This window comes from Lonchura striata, chromosome W (assembly GCF_050655825.1).
Source record: "Lonchura striata isolate lonStrDom1 chromosome W, ASM5065582v1, whole genome shotgun sequence".
In the NCBI taxonomy this organism is placed as follows: Eukaryota; Metazoa; Chordata; class Aves; order Passeriformes; family Estrildidae; genus Lonchura; species Lonchura striata.
This window is the reverse complement of record NC_140743.1, coordinates 3,447,872-3,474,235: the sequence shown is the minus strand read 5'-3', so window position 1 is coordinate 3,474,235 and position 26,364 is coordinate 3,447,872. Positions and strand designations below refer to the sequence as shown.

The 26,364-nt window shown below is 40.6% G+C and overlaps 1 protein-coding gene and 1 long non-coding RNA gene across 3 annotated transcripts in view; one reads left to right on the top strand and one right to left on the bottom strand.

Annotated features, from left to right (window-relative positions):
- Window positions 1–26,364, top strand: part of LOC146762993 (zinc finger SWIM domain-containing protein 6) — a 325,533-nt gene that overhangs the window by 182,259 nt on the left and 116,910 nt on the right. For both annotated transcript variants that reach the window (XM_085571233.1, XM_085571234.1), the window contains exons 2-4: window positions 4,807–5,157; window positions 22,761–22,909; window positions 23,438–23,588. In XM_085571233.1, the coding sequence (XP_085427359.1) occupies window positions 4,807–5,157; window positions 22,761–22,909; window positions 23,438–23,588 (651 nt within the window). The remainder of the gene's footprint in view (window positions 1–4,806; window positions 5,158–22,760; window positions 22,910–23,437; window positions 23,589–26,364) is intronic.
- LOC146762996 (uncharacterized) lies at window positions 6,777–7,897 on the bottom strand. Its single transcript, XR_014952580.1, has 2 exons — window positions 7,822–7,897; window positions 6,777–7,172 (listed from the first exon to the last, which is right to left on the bottom strand). It is a non-coding gene; the product is annotated as an uncharacterized LOC146762996 (long non-coding RNA).

Genomic DNA, 26,364 nt, shown 5'->3' with positions numbered 1-26,364 from the left:
AAACCATGACACAGACAAAGCTGCTCCCATCAGTAAACAATTCCCAATCAGTTCTTTCCAAGAGTCAGTATCCTAAGTCAGGTCTGCTGAAACACATTTCTATAGTATGTAAGCAATCATACTCTGGGGTTCTTCTACTTGTTGGGCAAATAAGAACATAGCAGGGTTAACAATAGAAGTCGTTTTGAGTGTCACATGATCTTGCTCCAGCAAGACTACCTGATATTTTAGCATCTGGATAGGAGATAGCCAGTGGCCCCCTTTTTGCTCAAGTACTGACTACACATAAACAACAGTGCTTTGTCCCAAAGTCAGTTTTTGAGCTTCCTAGATCAAGAGAACAGTAGCTGCTACTGTCCTCAAACAACTAGGCCAGCCTTGGCTGACATTATCTAGTTTATTTGAAAAGTAGGCCACAGCCCACCTCTGGCCCCAGTGCTGTGTTTTGTCTTTCATCAGTAAATAATTCAAACAGGCGCATGGGGTCTGGAAGCCCCAAAGCAGAGGCCCGCATAAGGACTTGTTTGAGTTGTAAAAAGGCAGCCCATGGATCATCAGTCCAGACTATAAAGTCCTTCTGAACTTTCTTCAAGAGGAAAGCTCTTGAAGTGGAAGAATGTTTGTTGATCCAGAAACAACACCATATGATCATCCTGAGGAAGGCACACAATTCTCTCACTGTTTGTGGCTGTGGGAGCTGGCAAATTACTTCTTTTCATTCCTGTCCCAGCCTCCTTTGTCCTTGAAGGATTTAGAATCCCAAGTAGGTTACTGTGGTCTGGACTACTTGTGCTTTGTCTTTGGATACTCTTTATCCACTTAGTCCCAGAAAATTCAACAATGCTGCAGTCTGATCCCAACAATGATGTTCAGTTTCAGTGGCTATCAGAATATCATCTGCATACTGTAACAAGACTCCAGTAGGGTTGTGATTTTTCCACTCCTCCACTTCTTTTGCCAATGGATTTATGATTATGGTGGGGCTATTTTTAAACCCCTGAGGTAGAACTGTCCAAGTCAGTTGGGTTCTCCTCCCTGTGTTCAGATTTTCCCATTCAAAAGCAAAAAGCTCTTAACTTTCAGTACTCAAAGGGATACAGAAAAAAGCATCTTTCAAATCTTATACTGTAAACAATTTTAATTTTTCACTCAAGGTGTTGGAGTTCAGGAACACACATAATCACGGGATATCATTATATGCAACTGCTTTTATTGTAGAGCTCTGGGAATCAGGGGTACAGACCCAAATCTGACTCCCACATGGCTTTCAAGCTGAACATATTTTATATTCTATTGTTATATAACTTATATATTAATTATTACACTTATATTGTTCTATTGTATACATTGATCTTATTCAACCATGAGTTTCTCGTGATCTTTTTCAAGCCCCTGACTACAGTTTCTCATGATTATTCTTACAATTAAACAGTAATTATATTTAATTACTAAGCAATCATCACAACTAACAATTATATAATTTATCACATACTAGCTACAGAGGTGCAGTTCTAGCAAGTACAAGGCCTATACTTTCCCAGGGTATTTTCCCAGGGCCTACTAAGCTTAATTTTCCTTCTAATTCCCCAAATCCCCATGATTTTAAAACTCTTTTACTATCAAAGGTTGTTAGCAAGGTATAATGTTTTGTTACTATGAGATGTATATCTTCTTCCATCTAATTTATGTCTCTAAGATCCTGTACCAATCAGTAATCCTTTCCATTTGCCTTCCTAAATGGCAAATTAAGTTTATTAAATTTGAATTTGCATTCCTTCAGTAGGCCGTATTTTATAAATTTTTCCACAAGGGATAATAACCCCCTGCGACTTTCTATTTTCAAAGGGTATTAATTTTTCCTTACTCCAGGTTTCAATTTAATCCTTACAGGCTCTGCTCTTTTGGATCTCCTGGGAACCTCTCTAGCCCAGACTATCAGAATTACTGCATCCTCAAGTGATACTGGCAGATGGATCATGTCCAATTTCAGAGACTGTAGTGCAAAAATAAACGCTTCCACATAATTAGGTTCTGGAATAATAGTCTTTATTTTTCCATTTTTAAATTTTATTTCAGCATTTAGTTTTTTCTAATAAATCTCTCCCAAGGAAAGGCTTTGGCAAATTGGATGGATACAAAAACTGGTGACTCATCCATTGTTTTCCTAATTTAAAATCAATAGGTTTGAAAAATGGCTGAGTTTTGTGATTCCCTGTTGCACCAATAATTGTTATATAATCATTACTCAAGTTTCCTTTTACTGTATTTAGCACCAAGTTACTATCTCCCATATCTACTAAGAATTCTACCTCCTCATTTACCTCCTCATTTTCCATCTTAGCTGTAAGCAGAAGCTCTGCCAGGGAAGAATCCTCCAGTCCCCCTCAGTCATCATCAGTGATGGCCATGAGAGGGGGAGCTTTTATTAGTACATTGAGATAAGGCAGTTTGCTAAAGCAAAAGTGAAAGGTTGCATGCACACAAGCAAAGGGGGAGAAAAAATTATCCCCCATTTCCCATCAGCAAGCAATGTCCGGACACTTCCTGGGAAGCAGGGCTTCAGCACGTATAACAGTTCCTCCAGAAAGCAAACATTGAAAACTCACTAATTCCCCCCCTTCCTCCTCTCTCCCTTAGCTTATATATCTGAGCTGACATCATATGGTATGGAATATCCCTTTGGCTAACTTGGATCAGCTGGCCTACTTGTCTGCCCTCCAAGGGTCTTGCCCACCCCTATTCTATTGATGGGACGGAATGTTGGAGACACAGCACTGATACCATCCCAGCACTGGTCAGCAGTAGCCAAAACACTGGTGTGCTATCAAAACCTTTCTGGCTATCAATGCAAAGCACAGCACTGGGAGGGCTGCTATGGGAAAATGAACTCCAGCTCAACCAGACCCAATTCAGCTACTTACTGAGAGCAGGAAGGAGTAGGATCAGGCTCTTTTTGAGTGTTCAAGTGTTATACTTTTTCTCAAGTCATAAATGAGAGACTTTGATATATACTTAATAGGAAAGTGATATTTTAAAAAGATATCTCCTATACAATTTCCTTGAGACCACCAATACATCTCTTCTTTACTGGAAAGTAACCTGAAATAGAGCTGGATAAGTTTTAACAATGCCTCTTTTTTGAGAGAGGGCACTCACAGGAGCATGCTATGATTACTTAAAAACCAAAGGGAAAGTCAGAGGGAGGAGCTCATTATTCAAGGGGCAATTCCCTTCCCCTTCTCTGTATGTGTTGAGTGGAGCCAAGAGCAAGAATGCCAAGTATGCCTGGGCTTCTTCATCATCCTCCTCCCCCCCCCCCCCCTTGTGTCTGTGCACTTTACAGCTTACTGCCTCTTCAACTCTAACTACTTTAACTGATAAGCATTAACTTGCAAAAATCAAAAATCTGTGTCTATGACTTCTGGTAGAGTATCAAATTTCTGTAGCTGAACGAAATCCAGACAGTGATACTGACTGCACAACCTGCTCTGAAATGCACAGCATAAACAAATGGAAAAAATTAGTTTTTCCTCTTAATTTCCAATAGATTAAAGAGTTTCTTAAAAACAATTTGAGATGCAATATTTTGGACTATAGTTATGCATATATTTATTTTTTACTACCTAATTTTCATGTGATACTACTTCCTACAGAATACTTTTCTTGAAATACAAGAATACTGAATCAGTTTTGTACTTTGAGGGAGTGTGGCTTTGTATAATTTCCATTATAAATAGTCATGTATAACACCTTACTTGTAATATTCATCCCAAATTTTATGTATGCAATCTGTTCAAGTTTAATACTGATAATATGTAATTTGTTTGTATTGCTTTGTAACTATACCTCTGACTTAATGCCTGAACCAAAAATCAATGTCATGTTTACATAAAATACAAAATAAACACCCAAATTCTGCAGTGATAAAGTATTGCGAGCCAAAGCTGGGCCTTAACATTGGGAAAACAGAGATGGGTTCAGGTCTGATCTTCAGAGAACAGCATTTGAGACCTTGGTTCAACTGGGTGCTCTGTGGAGTATTAGCTGAAGTAAAGATCTTTCTTATGGTATACCATATCTTCTTAAAATATAAGAAAAAACAGTTATTTTACCTTATGCTTTATCATGCCAAGTAGACATGCACACTTCTGAAACAGTGTGTGCATGTCTCATTGACTATTATGAATCTGATGTCCTGTGTATTGGTTACTGCAGCAGTTTCCATTTCCCAAGAGTTACACCAACATAGCTGCTCTTCCAGATTGCTTGGGTTGATGAAGAGCTTTAGCATCAGCTCAGTGATGGGAGAAGTGAAAGCAATGAGGTTAAGTGACTTGTGTCTGAATCTGTGGCAGAGTTGAGATTAGGATCAGGGTTTGTGCCACTAGAGTGCACTACTTTCCTCTTATTGAGAGAATGGGTAAATTTGCTGCTAAGTGCAGACTGGTGTGAGATTTGGAAAATTGCTGCCAGCTTGCTGAACTACTGGGAGTTTCACATTGGTCTTAATTGGATGCAACTCTGCTTCTGCAGCTATCATTTACCAAGTAACTTTTTCTTACTATCAAACTTTTATGAATGTTGTGATGGAATGGCAAAGGGGGCTTGTAAACCAGATCCTTTTTATTTTATTGGATATAAAAAGGGTATAACAGAAAGACAGGGTTCATAATTAAAGATAGTTCTATGAGATGCATTCTTTCTCTGAAATACATGATGACTTTTGCTAGATTAATTAAAGGTTATCAAAAATGAGATATGGTACTTCATTTAAGAATGTAAGCCCTCCTTTTTTTCCCTTCACAGGTTTCCACTTGAGTGGCACTGTGACAGACACTGCAATGCAATCAGAAACTGTTTGCAATGTAACTATCAGCTTTGATCGTTGCAAGATTACCTCAGTGACCTGTAGCTGTGGAAACAAGGACATATTTTACTGTGCCCACGTTGTGGCACTCTCTTTATACCGGATCCGCAAGCCAGATCAGGTCAAACTGCATCTTCCCATTTCAGAGACACTGTTTCAAATGAACAGAGACCAACTACAAAAATTTGTTCAGTATTTGATCACAGTGCACCACACAGAAGTTTTGCCAACTGCTCAGAAATTAGCAGATGAAATTCTTTCTCAGAATTCAGAAATAAATCAAGTCCATGGTAAGTTTGATGCTTGTTCTTTTGTTTCATTCCCTCTCTGTTTTTTTTATATATTTTTTTGTGGCATTTAGGAGTGTGGGCTCCTGAAGTCCCTTTCAACCTAATTACTTTGTAATTTTTATGATGTTTACATTATGGTGTTGTGGTCATGTTGTTTCTGCCGTTGCTTTTTCCTCAGGGGGAGGACTCCTCACACTCTTCCCCTGCTCCAGTGTGGGTTCCCTCTGTCCTGGTTACAAGAGTAGACTGCCAGTTTAGCAGTATGTGGGTGTAACAAACTGCATATTCGACTCCTCTCTACATAATTTCTGACATTCTGTTAATGATGGGTCATTTGCAGTAGCTGCCCAGTGCACACTTGACACCTCAGGTTACAAGATGGATGTTGAATGAGATAAGGAAAAAAGAGGTAACCCTGCAAGGCAAGGTAGTGTTCCTTTTTCTTCACACCAATGATTCAGCTGTGATAACTCCTTTTGGGGAAGCACCAGCACAGTCACAACCATCCTGAGGTGGTCACATCTGATAATAGGCCATAATGGACTCAATGGCACTGGCAGAATGGGCAGCTGGAATGACTCACAGTATTACATCATTCCATTGTGAAAGTCCCCAGCCTGGGGGAGGTACTGACCATTACCACCCTAACCAAAGCATATATAATGTCTGATTCTGGGGATTTGGGACACCACCACCACCACCTCTTGACATATCCAGAGGAGGACCAATACTTTCATAGGACCACTGCTTTTGACTGCAACCACCACTTGACAGGACTGCAACCATCACCCTGACCAACAGGGTGTCAGGTTGTACTCTGACTTTGTGGGTTTAAGCCAGATTTCTGTGTATCATTGCATTTATTGTAATCTCTCTATTAAATTGTAACTGTCCTGAAATCTCTCTTAAGATAATTGAGTGGGGTTCATTTCTCCCATCAGTCTACTTTCATACCAGCACAACCTCCCACAGGAAAGTTTTCCATAACGTTCTCCAATGTGACTCCTTCTGACAAGGTACAGTTCTTCACAAACTGCTCCAATGTAGGACCCTTCCACGTGGTGCAGTCCTTCAGGAACAGGCTGCTCCAGTGTAGGTCCCCCACAGGGTCACATCTCCTGCCACCAAACCTGCTCCAGCATGGGCTCCACTCTCCACAGGGTCACAGGTCCTGTCAGGACCCTGCTCCAGAAGGGGCTTCCCATGGGATCACAGCCTCCTTTAGGCACATACACCTCCTCCAGCATGGGGCTCCTCCACAGTCTGCAGGTGGATCTCTGTACCTCTGTGGATCTCCGTACCTCTGTGGATCTCCTTGGGCTGCAGGGAAACAGCTGCCTCACTATGGTCTTCACTGTGGGCTGCAGGGGAATGTCAGCTCTGGCACCTGAACCACCTCTTCCCCCTCCTCCACTGACCCTGGTGTCTGCATATTTTTTTCCTTTCACATATTCTCATTCCTCTCTATGCTGGCCCAAATTGCTTCTGTGCTGTAATTTCTTTCCCTTTCTGTCATGGTTTGACACTGGCACAATGCCAGCGCCCCCATGAAAATGTGATCCCTCCCTTGAATGCTGTGAAGTGGAATCTAGAATAGAGCAAAGCAGGCCCAAGCTTAATAACAGAAAAAAAACTTTATTAAACTACTACTACTAAAGAAAAGAGAAAACTAAAGAAGGAAAAAAAACCCACACAAAGATCAAATGAAAACCTTGCAAAACATTCCTCCCCCCACCACCCAACTCCAACAAACCACAGTGAGACACAATCTGGACCCCAATCAGGTTTCCACCCTCCAAACAATCGATACTCAGTCCATCGAGGGAACAGAGTCTCTCCTGTGCCACAGACCCCCCAAGAAACACAGCTCCACATCCTGTGTTTCCATGTCACACATGGCACTGCCCGGAGAAAAAGTTTGCCATGGTGACCCTTCTCCTTTCCATGCACAGTACTCTCACCACCAATGCATGGATGGACAGACTGCTTTTAGGATTTTTCCTTTCAAGGATGCCCTGCCAAGAGGGGAGAAAACAACAGTTCAGTTTTTCATTGTTTGGGACCACAGTCCCCCCCATTTTCCCCTGGGGCCGAGGGCTCAAGAACAGAGATCTTCTCTTCTCTTTCCTTTCCAGGACAGGGGGACGTCACCACAAACCCCCTAACCTTTTCTCTGTTCACTTTTGTCTTTTTCCCAGCTGAAGCAGGTCTCTTGACTCACTGGCATCCTCCCAAAACACAGTCCCTCTTGAAGAAGAAGATTGGTTCAGGTTGTGGCTAACACGGGAAAGTCCAGCCAAAAGCCACTCCTTGTCCCCCTCCCATCTAGAATTCCTCCTTCTAACATCCCAGGGTCCAAGGTGTCCCTCTTCCTCTCTTTCAAACCGAGGAGGGGAAGGAAAAATTCAGAAGCTTTCATTTCTCAAGGAAGGGTTAAAAGTCCGAACTCCCAGGATGGCTCGATGCCCGGACATCCAGCAATTCGCACACACTGGGCACTTTGCAGCTTCCCCCCACCGCTGACTGCCGCTGTCTCTTATCTCTCTCCCTCTCGGGAGAGAAACTCGGGGGGGGGGGGGGAATGGAGACATCCCAGATTTCTTCCACCCTTCCATCTGCAGGGGCCAGCCCGGTTCCAGTCCTTCCACCACCCTTGGAGCCTACCTTTCAGGCCATGGGGCTTCCCCTCCCCCACCCAGCTCGTGGCTGGACAGGGGAGAGTTTGCACTGCACGCTGACCGGAACCAAAGAGAGCGAGTTCCCCTGGGAATTCTGCTTTTAACTCCTCTGTGTTCTCAGAGGCGTGTTCACCTTCAATTGGTCAATATCTAAATTGACCTCTTCCTTCCGGAAAAAAATTCTCTTTCCGTGTCAAACCACGACACTTTCTTAAATATATTATCACTGAGGTGCTACCGCTTTCACTGATGGGCTGGGCCTTGGGCAGCAGGGGGTTTATCTTGGAGTTGACTGGAACTGGCTCTGATAGACATGGGGGAAGCTTCTGGCATAAGACACCCCTGTAGCTTCCCCACGACCAAAACCTGGTCATGCAAACCCAATACTGAAGTGATACGTGGAATAAATAGATAGACTCCACAATTTGGGGTAGTTATGAAGTGGGTATGTATTGTCAGCACTCAGCACAAGTGAGATATCTCTCCAAAAACTTGTGCCCCCAGCTTCAGTTTGACCCACACTTTTAGTTAGAAAGGTGTTCCATATGCAGTACATTGCACAACTTTTCTATGCATATTCAACCTCTGTCCCTGCCTGTCCTCGCCCCTCATGCTAAATAGGTCTATGCCCTTCTAGGCATGCATGGTTTGTCGTGATGGTCCTGCAGGGGTCTCTGGTGGTCTCTTGAGGCTGAAGATCGTGGTCTTCTTCATGGATAAACTTTTGAACTCTTCCTCTCTGTGCGTGCGCTTTTGTTCTTTTGGTGCTTATCTGAGTACCATCTGTCAGTCTTGATAGACTTGGAGACAGAGGAGCCTCTTTATCTGGGCTCTTTGCATTTTGGGTCCCTTTTTGGTATTGTTCTTTATGCAAGAAGCTTCAGAAATTTGCATTTTCTTATGCCCTTTGTACCTCGGCAGAGGCTTCTTAAGTAAAAGGTTAAAATTTAACACATAACTCTACAAGCTAGAATATAAATGCTCAATTCATTTTGTTAAGTGAATTCCAAAAATCTCTGTTTCAATACACCCATAGAAGCTACTGTGGAAAAAATTAACATTAACTCAGTCAAAACCATCATACAAGTCCTTTCTTTAAATTTTCTCTTATTAGCACTGTCTGCTTCACAGTAGTTCCTGTTTTTCTTTAATGCTATGCACTACTAAACAGTTGTTATATTTTACACAAGAGTTATGAAATTAAACACGATGAAATTACTTATGTGTAAGCTTTGAATCATTTGGCGAATCTAAGGCCTAATATTTTGTAAGAAGTAATTTTATCAGCTTTGTTTCTATATAACTACTATTTAGAATAATTCTGAAGACACTAAGTTTATAAAATCAGTTACTATTCTGTTGTGAATCAACATACAACATTATTGGTTTCTAGCTTGGACCATTCAATCTTTGCATAGTACACATGCTTTTAGCTGTAGTTGTTTTCCCATATCTTCTTGATTCTGACATGTGGTTATATTTAATAAAAATTATTAATCTACATTTCACTTGTATACTTAAATTCATAATATTTTTATAAAATTAAGTTGAAAAAATTCAGCATGGCTGAGTAAATAATGTGGCATTGTTTCATCTGAAGATTAAAACAACTCTTGTGATACTTCAGAAATAAGGACCAAGGAAGCAATTTATTTTGAAGATGATACATTCTACCATTATATTAACAAAAATTTAGAATCATAGAATCACAGAATCATTAAGGTTGGCAAAGACTGCTGAGATCAAGTCCAACCTTCCAATGATCTCAACCTTGTCAACTAGACTACAGCACTAAGTGCCAAGTCCACTTGTTTCTTGAACACCTTCAGGGATGGTGACTCCACAACCTCCCTGGGCAGCCCATTCCAATGCTTGACAACCCTTTCCATGAAGAAATTCTTTCTGATGTCCAACCTGAAGCTCCCTTGGCACAGCTTGAGGCCATGTCCTCTTGTCCTGTTGCTACTTGCTTGGGAAAAGTCACCTACCCCCACCTTGCTAGAACATCCTGTCAGGTAGAGAGTGAGAAGGTCTCCCTGAACCTCCTTTTCTCTGACTAAGCACCTCCAGCTCCCTCAGCCTCTCCTGATAGGACTTACTCTCCAGACCCTTCTCTGGACACACTTTAGCACCTCAATATCTTTCTTGTAGTGAGGGGTCTAGAAGTGAACACAGGATTTGATGTGCAGCCTCACCAGTGCCAAGTACAGAGGGACAATCACTTCCCTGGTCCTGCTGGCCACACTATTGATGATACAGGCCAGGATGCCATTTGCCTTCTTGGCCACATGGACACACTGGTAGCTCATATTCAGCTAGCTGTTGATCAGCACCCCTAAGTCCAGCCACTCTTCCCCCAGCCTGTAGCACTGCATAGGGTTGTTGTGACCCAAGTGCAGGACCCAGCACTTTGCCTTATTGAATTTTATTTTGACTTGTTGAGTTTACTATTGTACCCTGAGTAATTTGTGATATAGGCTATTCTTTGCCTATTTTAGTCAAACCCCCTATTTGCTTCTATTTACTTTCCAAGATTAAGTTCTTTATTGTGAAAAATGCGTATTTTATGATTGGCTCTTTGCAAATATTAAATTGAATACTATATATATTATAGAGGGTTATTTTGTAATACTGTATTAATCCTTTTAAAGTAGTATGTTAAATATAGTTTTAGGTTACAACATAATGTTAAAATAGAAACTATGTGATGTAAGATATGTTTTACTAGCTCAAGAAAAGGGATAAGATAATCAAGAAACTCTTCTCAGAGATAACAGCAACACGAAACCTGAAGAGTTACAACCTCCTTATCAAAAAAGACAAACATTCTTCCACCTTCTCTCCGTCTTTATGGAACCACCAGGATTAAGGGGAAGAAGTTGACAAAAACCAGAAAAATTCTTAATTTGCAAGGAATTTATGCATCATGCATGAGAAATATGAATATGCAACAGGCTATTGTTTTTAAAGGTTATTCCTTTGTTCGCAAGGCATGTTTTTGGCAGCTTAGTGCCCAAAAACATCCGGATGTCCGTAATTCTTTGCTTTTTATTGTCTTGTAGTGCCCTAATCCTCATTGTCCAAATTTTTATTACTCTAATTTTATTACTATTTTAATAACTATTTTATTACTAATAAACTTTTAAGATTTAAAAAAACAGGTGATTGGTGCTTTTCACGCTTTCAAACTGAGCAACCACATTCAAGAAGTGGTGTCATATATAAATGTGAATACACTGTGATGCAATCCCCAACACTAGCTTGTACACTTAAAAATCTTTTATAAGAATGTTTTTCATCAGCAAAGTATATATAAGACATGTAAACCATTTTATATGCATGAATTATCCCCTATACACATAACAGTAATACTTATCCTTAGTTTAGAATTGGGAAAAGATATTTGGTCTTGGTACCAAACTGCATTGCAATGATTAAATTCAGAGCTGCCCATGTTCCTCTCCTCAGCCAAACTATCCATGTCCTGAAGCCTTGTGCTTGTTCGGGGCTGCATTGCACCCCAAGCAAGGTCGCTGCCTTTGGGTTCACCCTTCAGATCTTCTTGACAGCTATTGCTAGGACTTCATTTCACAGCTCCTAAGGCAGCTCCCTTCTTCAGTCCTGTTGCTTTTTCAGATTGTGGGGAAAAGCCATGCTATGAAAAGCCAGTGTCCACAAAGGAGACAGAAGAGTCCTGCAAATTTATTCACATAATGAGACAGATTCCACTAGGGCATGCCCCAGGGGGTGTCTATTGAGATTTTGGAGGGTGCAGCCTCCTTTTCTCCTAAATTCCCAGTTGCATATTGCTCTCTTCCTTTCCCCATTGGCTGAGGTACTAGGAAGTGACAGCCTTCCCAAACAGCCTACCACATATTCTCCTTTGAACAGATATCGTCATTTCCCCTCAAAGTTAAGAAGTTCAGACTGAGTTCTGCAATAGACTTTGCGTGGACTCATTTGTCCTATTACCTCAAAGTTCAGGAGTTCAAACTGCCTGGTCAAATTGTCTGGGTTCTGTAACAAACTTGTGCAGCTTGATGTTTGTAGAGACATTAAGACCCATTTCGAAGACATTAACACCCATTTCTCCTAATGACCCTCACCTAGCTAGTAATTTGTAAAGACATTAGCACCCATCTTTCCCACCAAGATAGTTCCCATCCCAGGTCTTCAGAAGAAAAGCAGCAGTGTAGAAATCCTATCTGTTGCTCAAGAATGATGGGTGTGCTAGAGGAAGAGGAAGCAGACTAGATCACTTGGTGTTCACCTTGGTGAGTAATACACCTAAGACCAATAGGTTGGTGTGTAGGTGCAGTGCAAGCTGCAAGGTGTGCCCTGGGTGGGGGAAATGGTTGGAGCCCCAGGCAATGAACAGTGATCAGGCACTGACTTGCCTAACTAAGGGCAAGCAGCCCTGTGGCGCTGGCCAGTCAATCACCCAGAGACACTGCAGAAGCCAATGAACAACGAGAAGACCCCAGACCCAAAAACCACCATTGGAATGGGTGCACAGACTGTAGCAAAAGTCCAGGGATTCCTTTGTTCAGCGTGCCTCTCCAGAGACACCAATGCCCGCTGTTATTGTGTCACTTCACTATGATTAAATTACTTAAAGGAAGCAGAGGTCTGAGACAGCTATGGAAAACCTGGGGTGGAGCCAGTGAGGAAATCTGGTCTGACTATGTGTGGTATGTGTAGGGAGTCAAGTGGGGCACTCATCAGCTCCCTGGAGCCACCCACTGTGAAGGGGCTTTGGCCCCAGCAGTGAAAATCTTGGGTCAGTGGTCAGACTGGGAAATTTCTTTAATGACCTGACTGTAAGTGAATGTAATGATCTGGAAAAGGACCTGGTTGAGAGATGTGGAGATGGTCATGTCTCGACTCCAAAAAAAGAATAACATGAGCAGTGGGAGCTGAGGCTTCTCCAGCAGCAACATCAGTGTGAAAGACGTCAATAATTTGTTTTAAAATTTTAAAAGTTTAATATTAATAAAATAGTTATAAAAATAGTAATAAAAATTATAGCAGTAAGAATTTGGACAATCAGAGTTCGGACTGTGAAAAGCACCAATCACTTGTTTTTAGAATTTTTAAAAGTTTAATAATAATAAAATGGTTATAAAAATAGTAATACAATTAGAGTAATAAAAATTTAGAGTTAGGACAATTACAAGGCAATAAAAAACAAAGAATTACAGACATCTGGATGTTCTCAGGCACTTAAGCCACTGACAAGCATGCCTTGTGAACAAAGGAATAACCCTTAAAACAGTATGCTGTTGCATATTCATACATACTTCATGGTTATGCATACATTCTATTTAAAACAAGAAACTGTCTGGTATATGTCAACTGCTTCTTTTAATCCCCACGGCATCTTCCATCTTCGAGTCTGAGCAAGGCCTGAAGAAATTAGCTTCTTCTGATAAGAAAACCATAAATTCCTATTCTCTGGAAGATTTAGGTGTCCTGTGACTGTTATCTCGAAGTGAGTATCTCATTCCTTTAAAAAAAACCCACATACAAAGTTTCTATTTTAACTCCTAAAGCTTCACTTTAACTACAAAACTACATTTATCATAACATAATACATATAGTATTCAATTCAATATTTGCAAAAAGCCAATCATAAAATATGCATTTTTCACAGGACAATAAAGGACAATAAAAAGCAAAAATTTACAGACATCTGGATGCTCTTGGGCACTAAGCCATAAAAGCATACCTTGCTAACAAAGGATTACCCCTTAAAAGCAATAGCCTGTTGCATAATCATATATCTCATACATGATTCAAAAATTATTTTTCAAACAAAGGATGTCTTCTGCTTAGTTTCTGCCTCCCCCCCCCCCCCCATCCATCTTGTAAATCAATTTCTTGGCTCCTAGAAGTCTGGAAGAAGTCTGAACAGTCTCTATAAGGAGGCAATAATTCTTCTCTGGATTTTGTTGTCTTGTTGCTCTTATCTGTATGTGAAGATTTTCTTGGTTATCTTATCCATTCCTTGAGCTAGTTACAAAAGGTATCTTACATCACATATTTTCTATTTTAATATTATGCTATAGCCTAAAAACTATGTTTACCACACTACTTAAAAGAGATTAATACAGCATAACTTTCCAACATAACACATATAGTATTCATTTTAATATTTGCGAAAAGCCAATAATCTAAAATGCATCTATAACAATCAGGATGCCTGGCTGCTGCCAGGGCTGTAAATGGGGTTTGGACTTGTGCCCTGACATACCTTCTCCTCACTTTGTTAGTTCATGGCTATTGCTGAAGACTGTCAATGATACTGAAAGATCAGTGAATTACAAACTGTAGCTAGTGCCTGTTACATGTATATTGAAAATTCTTTATACATTTTGGTTTAAAATTTGGATCATATTGAGTGTAGCCTATATATGATCTTGTGAGAAAATATTGCTCTGAGTCAGAAGTACCTGTAGTGTTGTGCTGAATAGCATTGTAGAGCTCAGACCCTCAGCTTGATGTCTTAAGCTTTTATAGTCTTTTTATCCAGTGGCATGAAAATAGCACTGGTTTAAGTATAGCAATGCTGAGCCACTGGGGAAGCTATAGTGCAAACTAACTGATTGTTGCCTTTTTCCCAACCTGGAAGTGCAACTTGATATAATTTTAGTAAGAAGGTAATATAAGAATAGATCTTTATTTGAAGGCCTTCAGGGCCAGTTATGGAAAGATGTCCACAAAAGCCCAACTCCTCCAGGGGTCAGCACATTTTTATAGGTTTTAGGAAATTTGCATAATTGATAAAAAGCACAAATTAGGAGGACAAGTGGTGATGCAATTCCCCCACCAGGTCAAGCCCCTTTTTCGGAGTCCCCCCATCAGCACTAGCTGTGCTTTGTTCATGAAATGTATCTCAAAGAGTTGTTCTCAGCCTTGATTCCCAGGAAGAACCAAGATAGAATTGGGGCCTTGTGAGAAATGAGCCTCACTTCTAGAATTTTAGAAAAAGATTTATTAAACCTTGACAAAAATTACAACAAAGGACTGAATAAGGAAAGAAGTTACAATGCTGAGAGTCTGCCCTCTCTCATGGCTTTACAGCCATGTGGCTCATTCACAAAATGCTGCTCCAGCTTTTATACCCTTGGTGTTGCATCATGTAACCCTAGCCCCTCCCAAAGTCTGTCAGTTAACTCTTCGTCTCTGTTCATTGGTGAAGACTGCTGTCTTGTAACTTGATTGGAGGTCAGGTGTTGCCATGCCATGCCTCTTAGTAACAAGCTTGCCTTCCCCCTAAATGCCCCAACTATCAAGGCTCTTACAAGGGGAGGGGAAAGAGGACTATGGAATGACATCTTACATTAACATTACTATAAATCTACATAATATCTATATTTTAATTGTGAGAGTCAACTATTACATTATTTATCCATAACAGGCCTTGTACCCCCCAAGGCTTGGAGCTCTGGAATTTGTTTTGTCTTTCTGCCAAGGGAAAGGTCATGGAAAAGTACTGGGAAAACTAGCCACTAATACAGTAGAATCACAGAATCACACAGAATAATGAGGTTGGAAGAGACCTCTAAGATCAAGTCCAACCTATTCCCTAACACCTCAACTAGACTATAGCACCAAGTGCCATGTCCAATCTTTTTTTAAACACATCCAGAGATGGTGATTCTACCACATCCCTTGGAAGACAATTCCAGTACTTTATTATTCTTTTGGTAACATTTTTTTTCCTAATATCCAACCTATACCTTCCCTGGTGTAGCTTGAGACTGTGTCCTCTTGTTCTGTCAGTTGCTGCTCCGTGGAAGAGGCCGACCCCCACCTGTCTACAACCTCCCTTCAGGAAGTTGTGGAGAGCAATAAGGTCGCCTCTAAGCCTCCTTTTGTCCGGGCTAAACAATCCCAGTTCCTTCAAACATTCCTCATAAGGCTTGTGTTCAAAGCCCCTCGCCAGCCTTGTTACCCTCCTCTGGATGCGCTCAAGCATCTCAATGTCCTTCCTAAACTGAGTGGCCCAGAACTGGACACAGTACTCAAGGTGCGGTCTCTCCAGCACCGAGTACAGGGGGAGAATTATCTCCCTGCTCTTGCTGGTCACACAATTCCTAATGCAGGCCAGGATGCCATTAGCCTTCTTGGCCACCAAGGCACATTGCTGGCTCATATTCAACCGGCTGTCGACCAGCACCCCCAGGTCCCTTTCCGCCTGAACACTGTCCAGCCACACTGTCCCCAGCTTGTAACGTTGTAGGGGATCTTTGTGGCCAAAATGTAGAACTCATCACTTAGACTTATTAAACTTCATGCTGTTGGACTCTGCCCATCTATCCAACCGATCTAAGTCTCTCTGCAGAGCCCTCATTCCTTCCAATAGATCAACACAAGCTCCCAGCTTAGTGTCGTCTGCAAATTTACTCATGAAGGACTCAATGCCCTCATCCATGTCGTCTATAAAAATATTAAATAGAACTGGTCCCAGCACAGACCCCTGAGGGACACCACTGGTGACTGGCCACCAGCTAGATGCAACACCATTCACCACCATTCTCTGGGCCCAGCCATCCAGCCAGTTCCTAACCCAGTGAAGAGTGCTCCTGTCCAAGCCGTGGGCTGCCAGTTTCTCCAGGAGTATGCTGTGGGAGACAGTATCAAAGGCCTTGCTGAAGTCTAAATAGAAAACATCCACAGCCTTTCCTACATCCACCAGACGGGTCACCTAGTCATAGAAGGAGACCAGGTTGGTCAGACATGACCTACCCTTCATAAACCCATGCTGACTGGGTCTGATACCCTGGCCATCCTGTAAGTGCTGTGTGATAGCACTCAGTATGAACTATTCCATTATCTTACCTGGTACTGAGGTCAGGCTAACTGGCCTGTAATTACCAGGATCCTCCTTCCTACCTTTTTTATAAATGGGTGTCACATTGGCCAGTTTCCAATTATCTGGAACCTTGCCAGTGAGCCACAACTCTTGATAAATGATGGAGAGTGGCTTCACAAGCTCATCTGCCAGTTCCCTCATCACCCTAGGGTGGATCCCATATGGTCCCATTGATTTATAAATATCCACGTGTCTCATCAGTTCTCTGACTGCCTCCTCTTGGATAACAAGAGGACCATTCTGCTCCCTGGCACCACCTACCAACCCCTGAGAACATTTGTCTTGAGGACAAGCTGTCTTACCACTAAAGACTGAGGCAAAGAAGGCATTAAGCATTTCCGCCTTTTCCTCATCTTTAGTTACTAGGTTGCCTGCCTCATCCAATAAGGAACAAAGGTCGATTATACCCTTCCTTTTACTATTAATATATTTGTAAAAACTTTTTTTATTATTTTTAACAGAAGTTGCCAAGTCAAGTTCAAACTGAGCTTTGGCCTCCCTAATTTTCTTTCTACATGCCCTAGCAGCTCCTTTAAATACTTCCTGAAAAATCAGTCTTTTTTTTTTATTTCTAAGTTCTTTCAAAACCTCATTGCTCATCCAGACTGGATGTTTGCCTTGTCAACTCATCTTTCGGCACACAGGGACAGTCTGTTCTTGTGCCTGCAAGATCTCTGCTTTGAAGCACACCCATCTCTCCTGGACTCCTTTGTGTTCAAGGGCTGTTTCCCAAGGAACTCTCTGAATAAGTATCTTAAATAGGCCAAAGTCTGCCCTCTGGAAGTCCAACGTAGAGATCTTATTGATATTCTTCCTTGTTTCACCAATTATAGAGAATTCCATAATTTCATGATCACTGTGCCCCAAGCAGCCTCCAACCTCCACATCACCCACCAGTCCATCTCTATTTGTGAAGAACAGGTCTAACATAGTCCCTCCCCTAGTGGGCTTGCCCACCAGTTGTGACAAAAAGTTATCCTCCACACACTCTAAAAACTTTCTGGACTGCTGTTTTTCTGCTGTATTAAGTTCCCAGCAGATGTCTGGTATGTTGAAGTCACCTACAAGAACAAGGGCTGATGATCCTGAAACATTGCTCAGTTGCTTATAGAATAAGTTGTCCACTTCTTCATCCTGGTTGGGTGGACAATAGCAGACTCCCAGGAGGATGTCAGCCTTGTTGGCCTTCCCCTTAATTCTTACCCATAAGGACTCAACTTCATCGTCCTTAGTTTCAATACCTATGACATCCAAAACCTCCCTAATATAAAGAGCCACCCCTCTACTTCCTCTCCCTTTTCTGTGTCTTCTGAAGAGCTTGTAGCCATCTAGTGCAGTGCTCCAACTATGTGAGTCATCCCACGTTTCTGTCATGGTGACTACATCATAGTTTTGCTGTTGCACCATAGCCTCCAGCTTTTCCTGTTTGTTACCCATGCTGTGTGCATTGGTATACATGCACCTCGGCTGGGCTGCTGGTTTCTCTCCTAACACAGTCTTACCATCCTTGGGCCTGCTTCCAGACAGCCCAGATGCATCCCCTTCCCCCTTCAGACCTAGTTTAAAGCCCTCTCAACAAGGTCTGCCAGTTCATGAGCTAAAAACCTTCTGCACTTAACAGAGAGATGTATCCCATCTGGTTCCAGTAGAGCAGGTACTGTAAAAGTTACCCCATGATCAAAGAATCCGAAATTTTGCCGATGACACCAACCCTTGAGCCACTTGTTAATGATGTGAGTTCTCCTATTTCTTTCATAGTTTTTTTTCTGACACCAAAGGGACTGAGCAGAACACTACCTGTGCACTTGTCCTATCAACCACTTGACCCAGTGCCCTAAACTCCCTTTTAATTGCCTTGACACTCCTCTTTTCAATCTCATCACTGCCAGACTGGAGTATCAGCAGTAGGTAATAATCAGAGGACTGAATCAGCTTAGGAAGTCTCTCAGTGATATTTCATACCTGGGCCCTAGGGAGGCAGCAGACTTCCCTGTGGAATGGGTCCGGTCGACATACAGGGCCCTCTGTTCTCCTCAGAAGGGAATCACCCCCTATGATTACCCTTCTTTTATTCTTGATGTTAGAGGTGGTAATTAGTTTTTTAGAGTAGTCATAATTAGGAGGCTCACTGGGCAGATAATTTTCTTTTAAATAATCAGGCTGGCTCCCTAGATCCAGGGCCTCATACCTATTCTGAAGTGGCACCTGGCTAGGGGATGGGGGGCAAGAAGGATTTTTGTTATTACCTCCCCAAGCAGGGATGTATTTCCACTCCCCTTCATCTACCAGGTGCCCCTCTATTGCCTGAGAGTGAGAGGCATATGAGCCCTCTGACTCTTGGTGGGCCTCCCTTAGAGATGTAAGGGCTGAACTCCACCAGTCTATTTCCCTTTCACTATCCCTGATACTCCTTAATCTTTCAACTTCCTCCCTAAGCTTGGCCACTATCAAAAGAAGGTCATTCACCTGTTCACACCTTAGGCAGGCCTCCTCCACAACACCCCCTGGAGCCATTGATAAGCTCAAACACTCCACACAGGAATGGGTTTGTACAGACGCATCCTTTTTGGGGGGCTCCACTTGGTCACATACACTTGTACCAACCACAGATTTTGACCGGGTTAAAACCATTGCTAGGAAAAAGCCTAAAATCAAGCTACCAATAAAAACACCTCACCTAACTAACAAAAACCTGCAACCTTGCCTGCTTGCCCTGCCTGTGTGAACTGCTACGAAAACTGCTGTGTTTGCCTGCTCCTGTTCACCGTGCTCCCCAGAGGCCTCTTATAATGAGTCACTCCGGAACAAAGGAAGCTCCACCTCCTGCTCCTGAATGGCTCACAATGCAATAGGCTACACAGAGCTACAAATATATGTGTGAATACAGAGAACATAGAAAAAAGGCAAAAACCAACCAACATAATGATGAGCTTTTTTAATAAAATGTAAACAGTTATGGAAAGAATTTGGGTTTTTTCCCTAAATAAGGAAGTGTAGATGAGAAATCTTAGGCTTTTTTAAATACAAGTTAAAAGTAGCCATACTGTCACTGAAAACCAGGAAATAAACTCTCCCACCAGTTTGTTAAGTAAGAAAGTTGGCAGTGCTTTATTCAGTGCTGAGGTACATGGGGAATCAATCCACCTGTAATATACACCAAGTATAAAAACTTCTAACTATTTATACATTTTAGCAAACAAAGGAATTACTGTTCCTTGGCTACAAGTTACATAGTTCTCCTACTAATTAGAATTCTATCCTCTATTGGTTAATGATTTCTTGCTTCTCATGCAAATTAGTCCACATTTTCAGTCTTTTTATTATCTTTTTCCCAGATAGGGAGAGTTTCAGTACAATTTCTGAATTGTTTTTGTTAGTTTCTTCCTTATCTCTGGTTTCTGCAAAATGTCCTTGTAGTCTATAAATTCTGCATTCCTGGTGTCCAGTTCTCTGCAATGTATCTTTCTCCCAGGCTTTAACTTCCTCTCCCAAGTCTGAGAGCACCCAAAGCATGTAAAGTGCTAACTTTAATTTTAATTAATTTAAAGTTTAATTTTAATTAATTTAAAGAGGGCTATAACAACTAACTTTAATTTTAATAAATTTTCATTAACTTTGTTTTTCTAATACATGGACATCACCCAGAGTCACTATCTGTTTCACAGATTAAATCTCCCCTCTTGTTGATTAGGTCCCAACATTTTCCCCCACTACTGCATAGACTTCTTTTTAAAGAAATATAACTTGTTAGGTAACAATACCAAGATTATTTAAAGAGAAATCTCCTTTCAAGTGGAGAATAAATATGTGTGTTTTGTATATTGGTGCTTTTTATATATTTCCTTTTCACAGGTTTTTCCTCTGTTTTAGAGCAAAGAAATATTTAAACTATCTGCAAGGTGATGCTGCAAACCTGGGTCTGTTCAACAACTGCACTGCTTGATCTCCCTTTTAATCTAGTTTTTTGCAACTGAAGATTTATCAGCATGTGTTACATGTAGCTGACTGAATTTAAAACCCCTTAAAACTAACATAGTAAAGACGGAAGCACTCACAGAAGGGCAAGTTTCTCATTCCTTGGGTTTTGTACTGTCTTGGTCTTGATTCCTGTCTTCTGAGAAAGTCTTATGGTTCCTGTGGAAGGTAGAAGAATTCTTTTACATCTTCAAAGACACAGTTTATTATTAATCTAAAAAAATATATGGACAATAGTGCAATGTTCACAGCTGTAGGCTCTGATGTTGAAGGCAGTTGAGGAAGTTGATGGGCTGAAAGCCTTTTGTTTTTACTTTCATAGGAACTAGTAGACAAAACATCCCTCTGACCCTCTCAATCTTTTGGTTGTATTTTCATTGAATAAAGATTCTAGCATTCTCTACAACCGCTTAAAAGATTCACTTAGATGGCAGAGATGCAATTTTGAAATAAAGGCTTACATCAATACAATCAATGCTTCTATACATCTAAAGAGTTGTTGCTATCTTTGCTTTTCATGTTCTCAGGACTTCTCTGAAAGCAAAGTTTTACAAATCTGACCATGTAATTTTCCTTCCCTGCCAGTATCCTTCTTTTAGTATTGGCTACAAATGTAACATGATCTGGGATTTAAAAGTGATAGTGTGATGCAATTCAATTTCTAACATCTTCTCAAAACCTAACAGAGATAGAGATTACACAGTTGTGACAAGCCCAAAAACAATATATCAAGTTAACTGTTATGTTAGGGTTGCAGTTTGGAGACAGGTAGACAACTGAACACACTGAGATCATGCAACAACACCCAAGATTTATTGATGGTTTCCCTCTTATAGGGGCTTCAAAATTCCTGTATTCCTGTGCTTGAACAACTAACTGATTGGTCAATGTTTCGCACCACCCAGTTTCCTGACAAATGATATGTCTGCATTCTGGATTGAATGGGATTGGCTGGGGTCCCCTGTTTGAGTTCAAATCCAACCTATCATTGCCTCACCTGGGGCCTTGTTTACTTCTAGGCTATAACAAACTAGGCTAGCCAAATTGGGTTACTTATTATGGCCAAATTTGTACAGCTTCAGACAGGCTGTGACAGTTAACTTTAGTCTTGGGCATGATTAAAATGCTTTACATCTGAGTATGATGATGCACTACCATTTTTTTCCCCTGACAGTCTGGATAAGTGCTTTTCAAACTTTTCAGTTAGAATACCTCTTAAAAATATCCAATGAAGGTGCAGGTTTCTTCAGAAACATATAGATTGTTAGATACTGCAAGAATTTGTTTTATTTTTGTCAGATCTTAAAAAGGGCCATAAGGGCTGATCTCAGCTACAAAATTTTAGTTAGAACAGCCTGTGGCCAAAGCACTGCCTGATGTAAATCCAGTCACTTCATTTGGCACTAAGCTAATTCAGGTAGAATTGCTTTGAATTGACTGTGTGCTGATGATGCTGCCTATTGTAAAAATGCTCCTTCAGGAGCACCACAATCTTACACAGCTGCAACTTATTTGTGTTAATGCCTTTAGTGCTTAAAGACTTTGGATTTGCTTGGGAATTATTTTTTCTTCTTTATTCTTTGTTTAGCTTTGTAGAGCCATCACAGCTCAAAGGCACTGAAGTGAATGATTTTCCTCATGTTCATCAATAGCAGTGCTCATTAGCAGTAACTTAAACCTGAGCAAGATTGCTGAAGGTACAGAAGTCACACAGGTGTTCTGGGGAGAGTGGTTTTAACATTGCAGTTGTTGAAATTATTATGTTAAGTGTAATTTTGTTTGTAAGAGCATTCTAGAATAACTGCTGAGGCAGGAGGAAGAAATGCATCTTGATTTTAGTGTTTTATTATAAAATATTGTTTGTTTAAATACCTTTTCATAGACTGTAATTTCTAAGTGCTTAAGGCTACTTAGGAGAAATTTAGGTCTATTTTAAAGAACTTTTTAAGTCAAGACATCCAAAATGGGACAATACACAAATCCAAAACCCTTTGCAGTACTCATTTGCCCTGGACCCACAAACCTATTTTCTTTATATAGAACATAATGATTTATCTTCTTGCTGTTTGCAGGTGCACCTGACCCAACAGCAGGTGCTAGCATAGATGATGAAAACTGCTGGCATTTGGATGAGGAACAGGTCCAAGAACAGGTTAAACTCTTTCTCTCCCAGGGTGGATACCATGGATCAGGGAAGCAACTCAATTTGCTTTTTGCAAAGGTATGTTGAGTACTAGGACTTCCCTCTTTTCTCTCCCCCCACTCCCTCATCCAGTCTGTACTTGTTCAGGTCTTACTCAAAGTCCTGTTGTTCTAAAACAAGACAAAGCCCTGGGAACATGATAGCAAGTTAATAATGCAATGGGATGCATTCTGGTGTGTCTTGATATTAGTTTAAGGATATGAAGTGGCATTTCAACTGTCTACAGCTTTGCTGTTCTCTTCCTTCCTACCCTCAAAGTGTTGGAGAGACCTGTAGAAATCATGGTCTTGCAGCAGTTTGCATAATACACCTGTGGATTACTTGTGGAAGAAGTGTATTTGCAGAATTGCAATGGCATGCTGAAACTAAAAATTGATAAAACTGGGAAGGCAGATTTTTTTTTTTTTTACTTAAAATTTCACATCAAATACATAAATTATATTTCTTATTTAACAGAGGTGGAATGTTTAACACTTCAGCATATTGTCTGTACTGTGGTTTGTTTTGGGGTTTTTTCAAGTTTATATTAAAAGAATCATTTCCTAGGTGCGAGAGATGCTGAAGATGAGAGATTCAAATGGAGCTCGCATGTTGACGTTGATAACAGAACAGTTCATGGCTGACCCTCGTCTATCACTTTGGACACAACAAGGAACTGCAATGACTGACAAGTATAGGCAACTCTGGGATGAACTGGGTAAATGCATAGACTTCAAAATCATTGTGTTCATGTGTATAATGAAGAAACAATTACATATTTGGGGTGTAAACTTATTGTGGTACTAGGTAAAGCAAGTTAGAATTTTCTTCAGGTTTGCTTGTTCAGTTAAGGTTGGATGAAATTGAATTTCTGATCTACTACATGAGACAATTACAGTTGGAGGAGAGAAAGCATACTATGAAACAAGTATGATTGTAACAGGTTTTAAGTACCTGAGGAACTATAAAAAGAATAAAACAAAAAATGGAAATGTAGCTACACAGCTGAGGGTAAGTATAGAAGCCACTAGAGATAAACTGGAAAGCTTAAGGAAGAAATTGATTAAAAACTAGAGAGAAATAGAAGGCAAAAGAAAAGATTCATAAAGAGTATGAGAAAATAGCAACAAAGGAAAGCAGAAGTCCCTTACAAAGTAGGAAAGGAGATCAAGTAACAGAGGGCTATAACAACTAACACTGCTTTACAGGAAAGGTCAGTTGTGACCAGATAGAACATGTACTGTGGAGAGAAGAACACATGCTGGAATGGGGAAGGAATTATTTAAACTGTTAAAGTCTGAAGACGCTTTAAAGTGTTCAAGAATCTCACTGAGAGAGTTTTGAACTGCTGCTTCAGAAGTACTCAAAATCTATAGAAATTTGTGGTAGGAAAAGGACGTTTAAAACAACTTGAAGGTAAATGTCACCAAGATTTTAAAGGTAGGTAGGTGTGTGGAAAGAATAACATTAAGTAACCACCAGCATTGTTTTCTTAGATTTAAGGTACTGCAACAAACCACTAACCAGTTGGTATGTAAGCATATAGAAAATAAAAGTGATTCTTTTTAATACAGTAGTAAATCTAATTTGTTTCCCTAAAAGATAATTCACTGAGTGTATGAGTGAAGGAATTAATGTGTATATCTTAGCTGTAGTAAAGTTTTGGATGCTGTCTTGGAGGCTTTCTCAAAGCAAATAGAAAAGATGCAGCCTAAATTAAATTGCCTTGTGATTCATGGATCTTGGAGTAGTTACGTATGCTGTCATTCAATCTGGAAAGGCACTTCAAGTCTAGACTTACAGGAATCTGTCTTGAGATGTGTTCTGGTCAATATTGCTTTTCCTGACTTATGTGGCATGAAATATTAAAATAAATAGATATTCATATAAAAGCAAATCAACAAAACCAAACAAAAACCTCAAAACAAAAGAAACAAAACCCAACAAAAAAAAATCCCCAAACAACTCAAAACTTACTAAAGACATCCCTTGGGACAATATGTAAACACAGCAGAGAACAAAGCCAAATCCATAATGCTCTTGGTACATTTTAAAGGTCCAAAATCAAGCTAAATGTCGCATTAAGGGTATAGAAATTTAGCAGAAAATAAAGCCCTTTTTGTTCCAGCTGGTCCTCAGAGGGACTGGGTGCAGTTTGACTTAGTTTCTGATTAGAACCACTACAATTCCTTGTCGATTTAATTCCTTTAGTCCCCCATGAGTTACATTAGCCAATGTTTATATTTGTCCAGTACAATTATATAACATCATTCAATTCTGGAATGCTGTCAACTGGGGTGTGAAAATTAACTCCAATACCCATCCCACCACAGTTCCAGCTATCCAGTGTTGCCATTAGTTTTCTGATTCCCTTTTTATTTGTCCCCACAGAGCCAGTGAAAGAGGTTGCTTCGTCCAAAGGGGGCAAAGTGTTAATAGTACCAGCATGTGTTGCCATTGCCTGCCCTCTATTAGTAAGTCAGTAGACTGCTAACTCACATAGTGTGCCCCTAATGCTTTTTCTCTCTTCGAGCCTGGTCTTATAAGCTCTCAGAGGTAAGCATTATACCCTTGATAGCTCAGCTACCTCAGAGGGCATAAAAGAAGTAGGATGGCTCCTGTGACAGTGTTGGAAACAAAAAGTTTTAATAAAAGGCAAAAATAAAAAAGCTCTTTACAGAGAAAAGCCAAGTCAGGGCAAGAGGTTCTTGCTCCTGCTAAACCACTTCACAAAAGAGATTAACTTCTTTTGCTCTCTTCTTTTCTAGGGAATTGCTTAGTCGGGACTTTTTGGCTTCTGTCCAATTAGCTATCCTTAAGTTTGAGGTGAAGTCTCTAAGGTCCTATGAGGTGTCTTTTAACCAAATTGAGGAGAGAAACTTCAGGGTTTTTTCCTTTTTAAGGGGACAAAGGGTAACTTGTTTACTCCGTCAACAGGGGGCACATTCCTCTGTTTGCCAAGTCAGATTTGTGTGATTTTTCCACATAACCTCCCAAGTTTTAGTCAAACCCATAGTGAAATTCCCCAAGTTACTGGTGAGTTGGCAGATGGAGAAAAGGTAAATGTGGTGATTTGACTAATGTTATGTGTATGTCCAAAAACTTGGATTAACTGCAATGTAAGATTTCAAGCAATCCCTGAACTTCTGTCTAGTGACAGTAAGAATAATAAAGAGTATTTTACCTACATTATTATTCTAATTTCATTTTCAAATTATCACCAAAACCACCACTAGTCCTTGCAGGCACTAGCTCTGTATATGACTGCTTCATTCCACATGCCATTCATTCTGTTAAGAAAAAAAGTGGACAGATACTCTATCTTGTTGTTAACTGGCAAGGTTAGGTCAAATTGAGGGTATAATCCACCCATTATCACTCACACTAGAAGGCTTGCAAGCATTAACAAGATCCAAGTTATCTCAGTTCTGTATCATTGAAAGAATGGAAGCTAAACTCCAGTGGTCTTTCTGGCCTTCGTGGTCCCTTTTCCC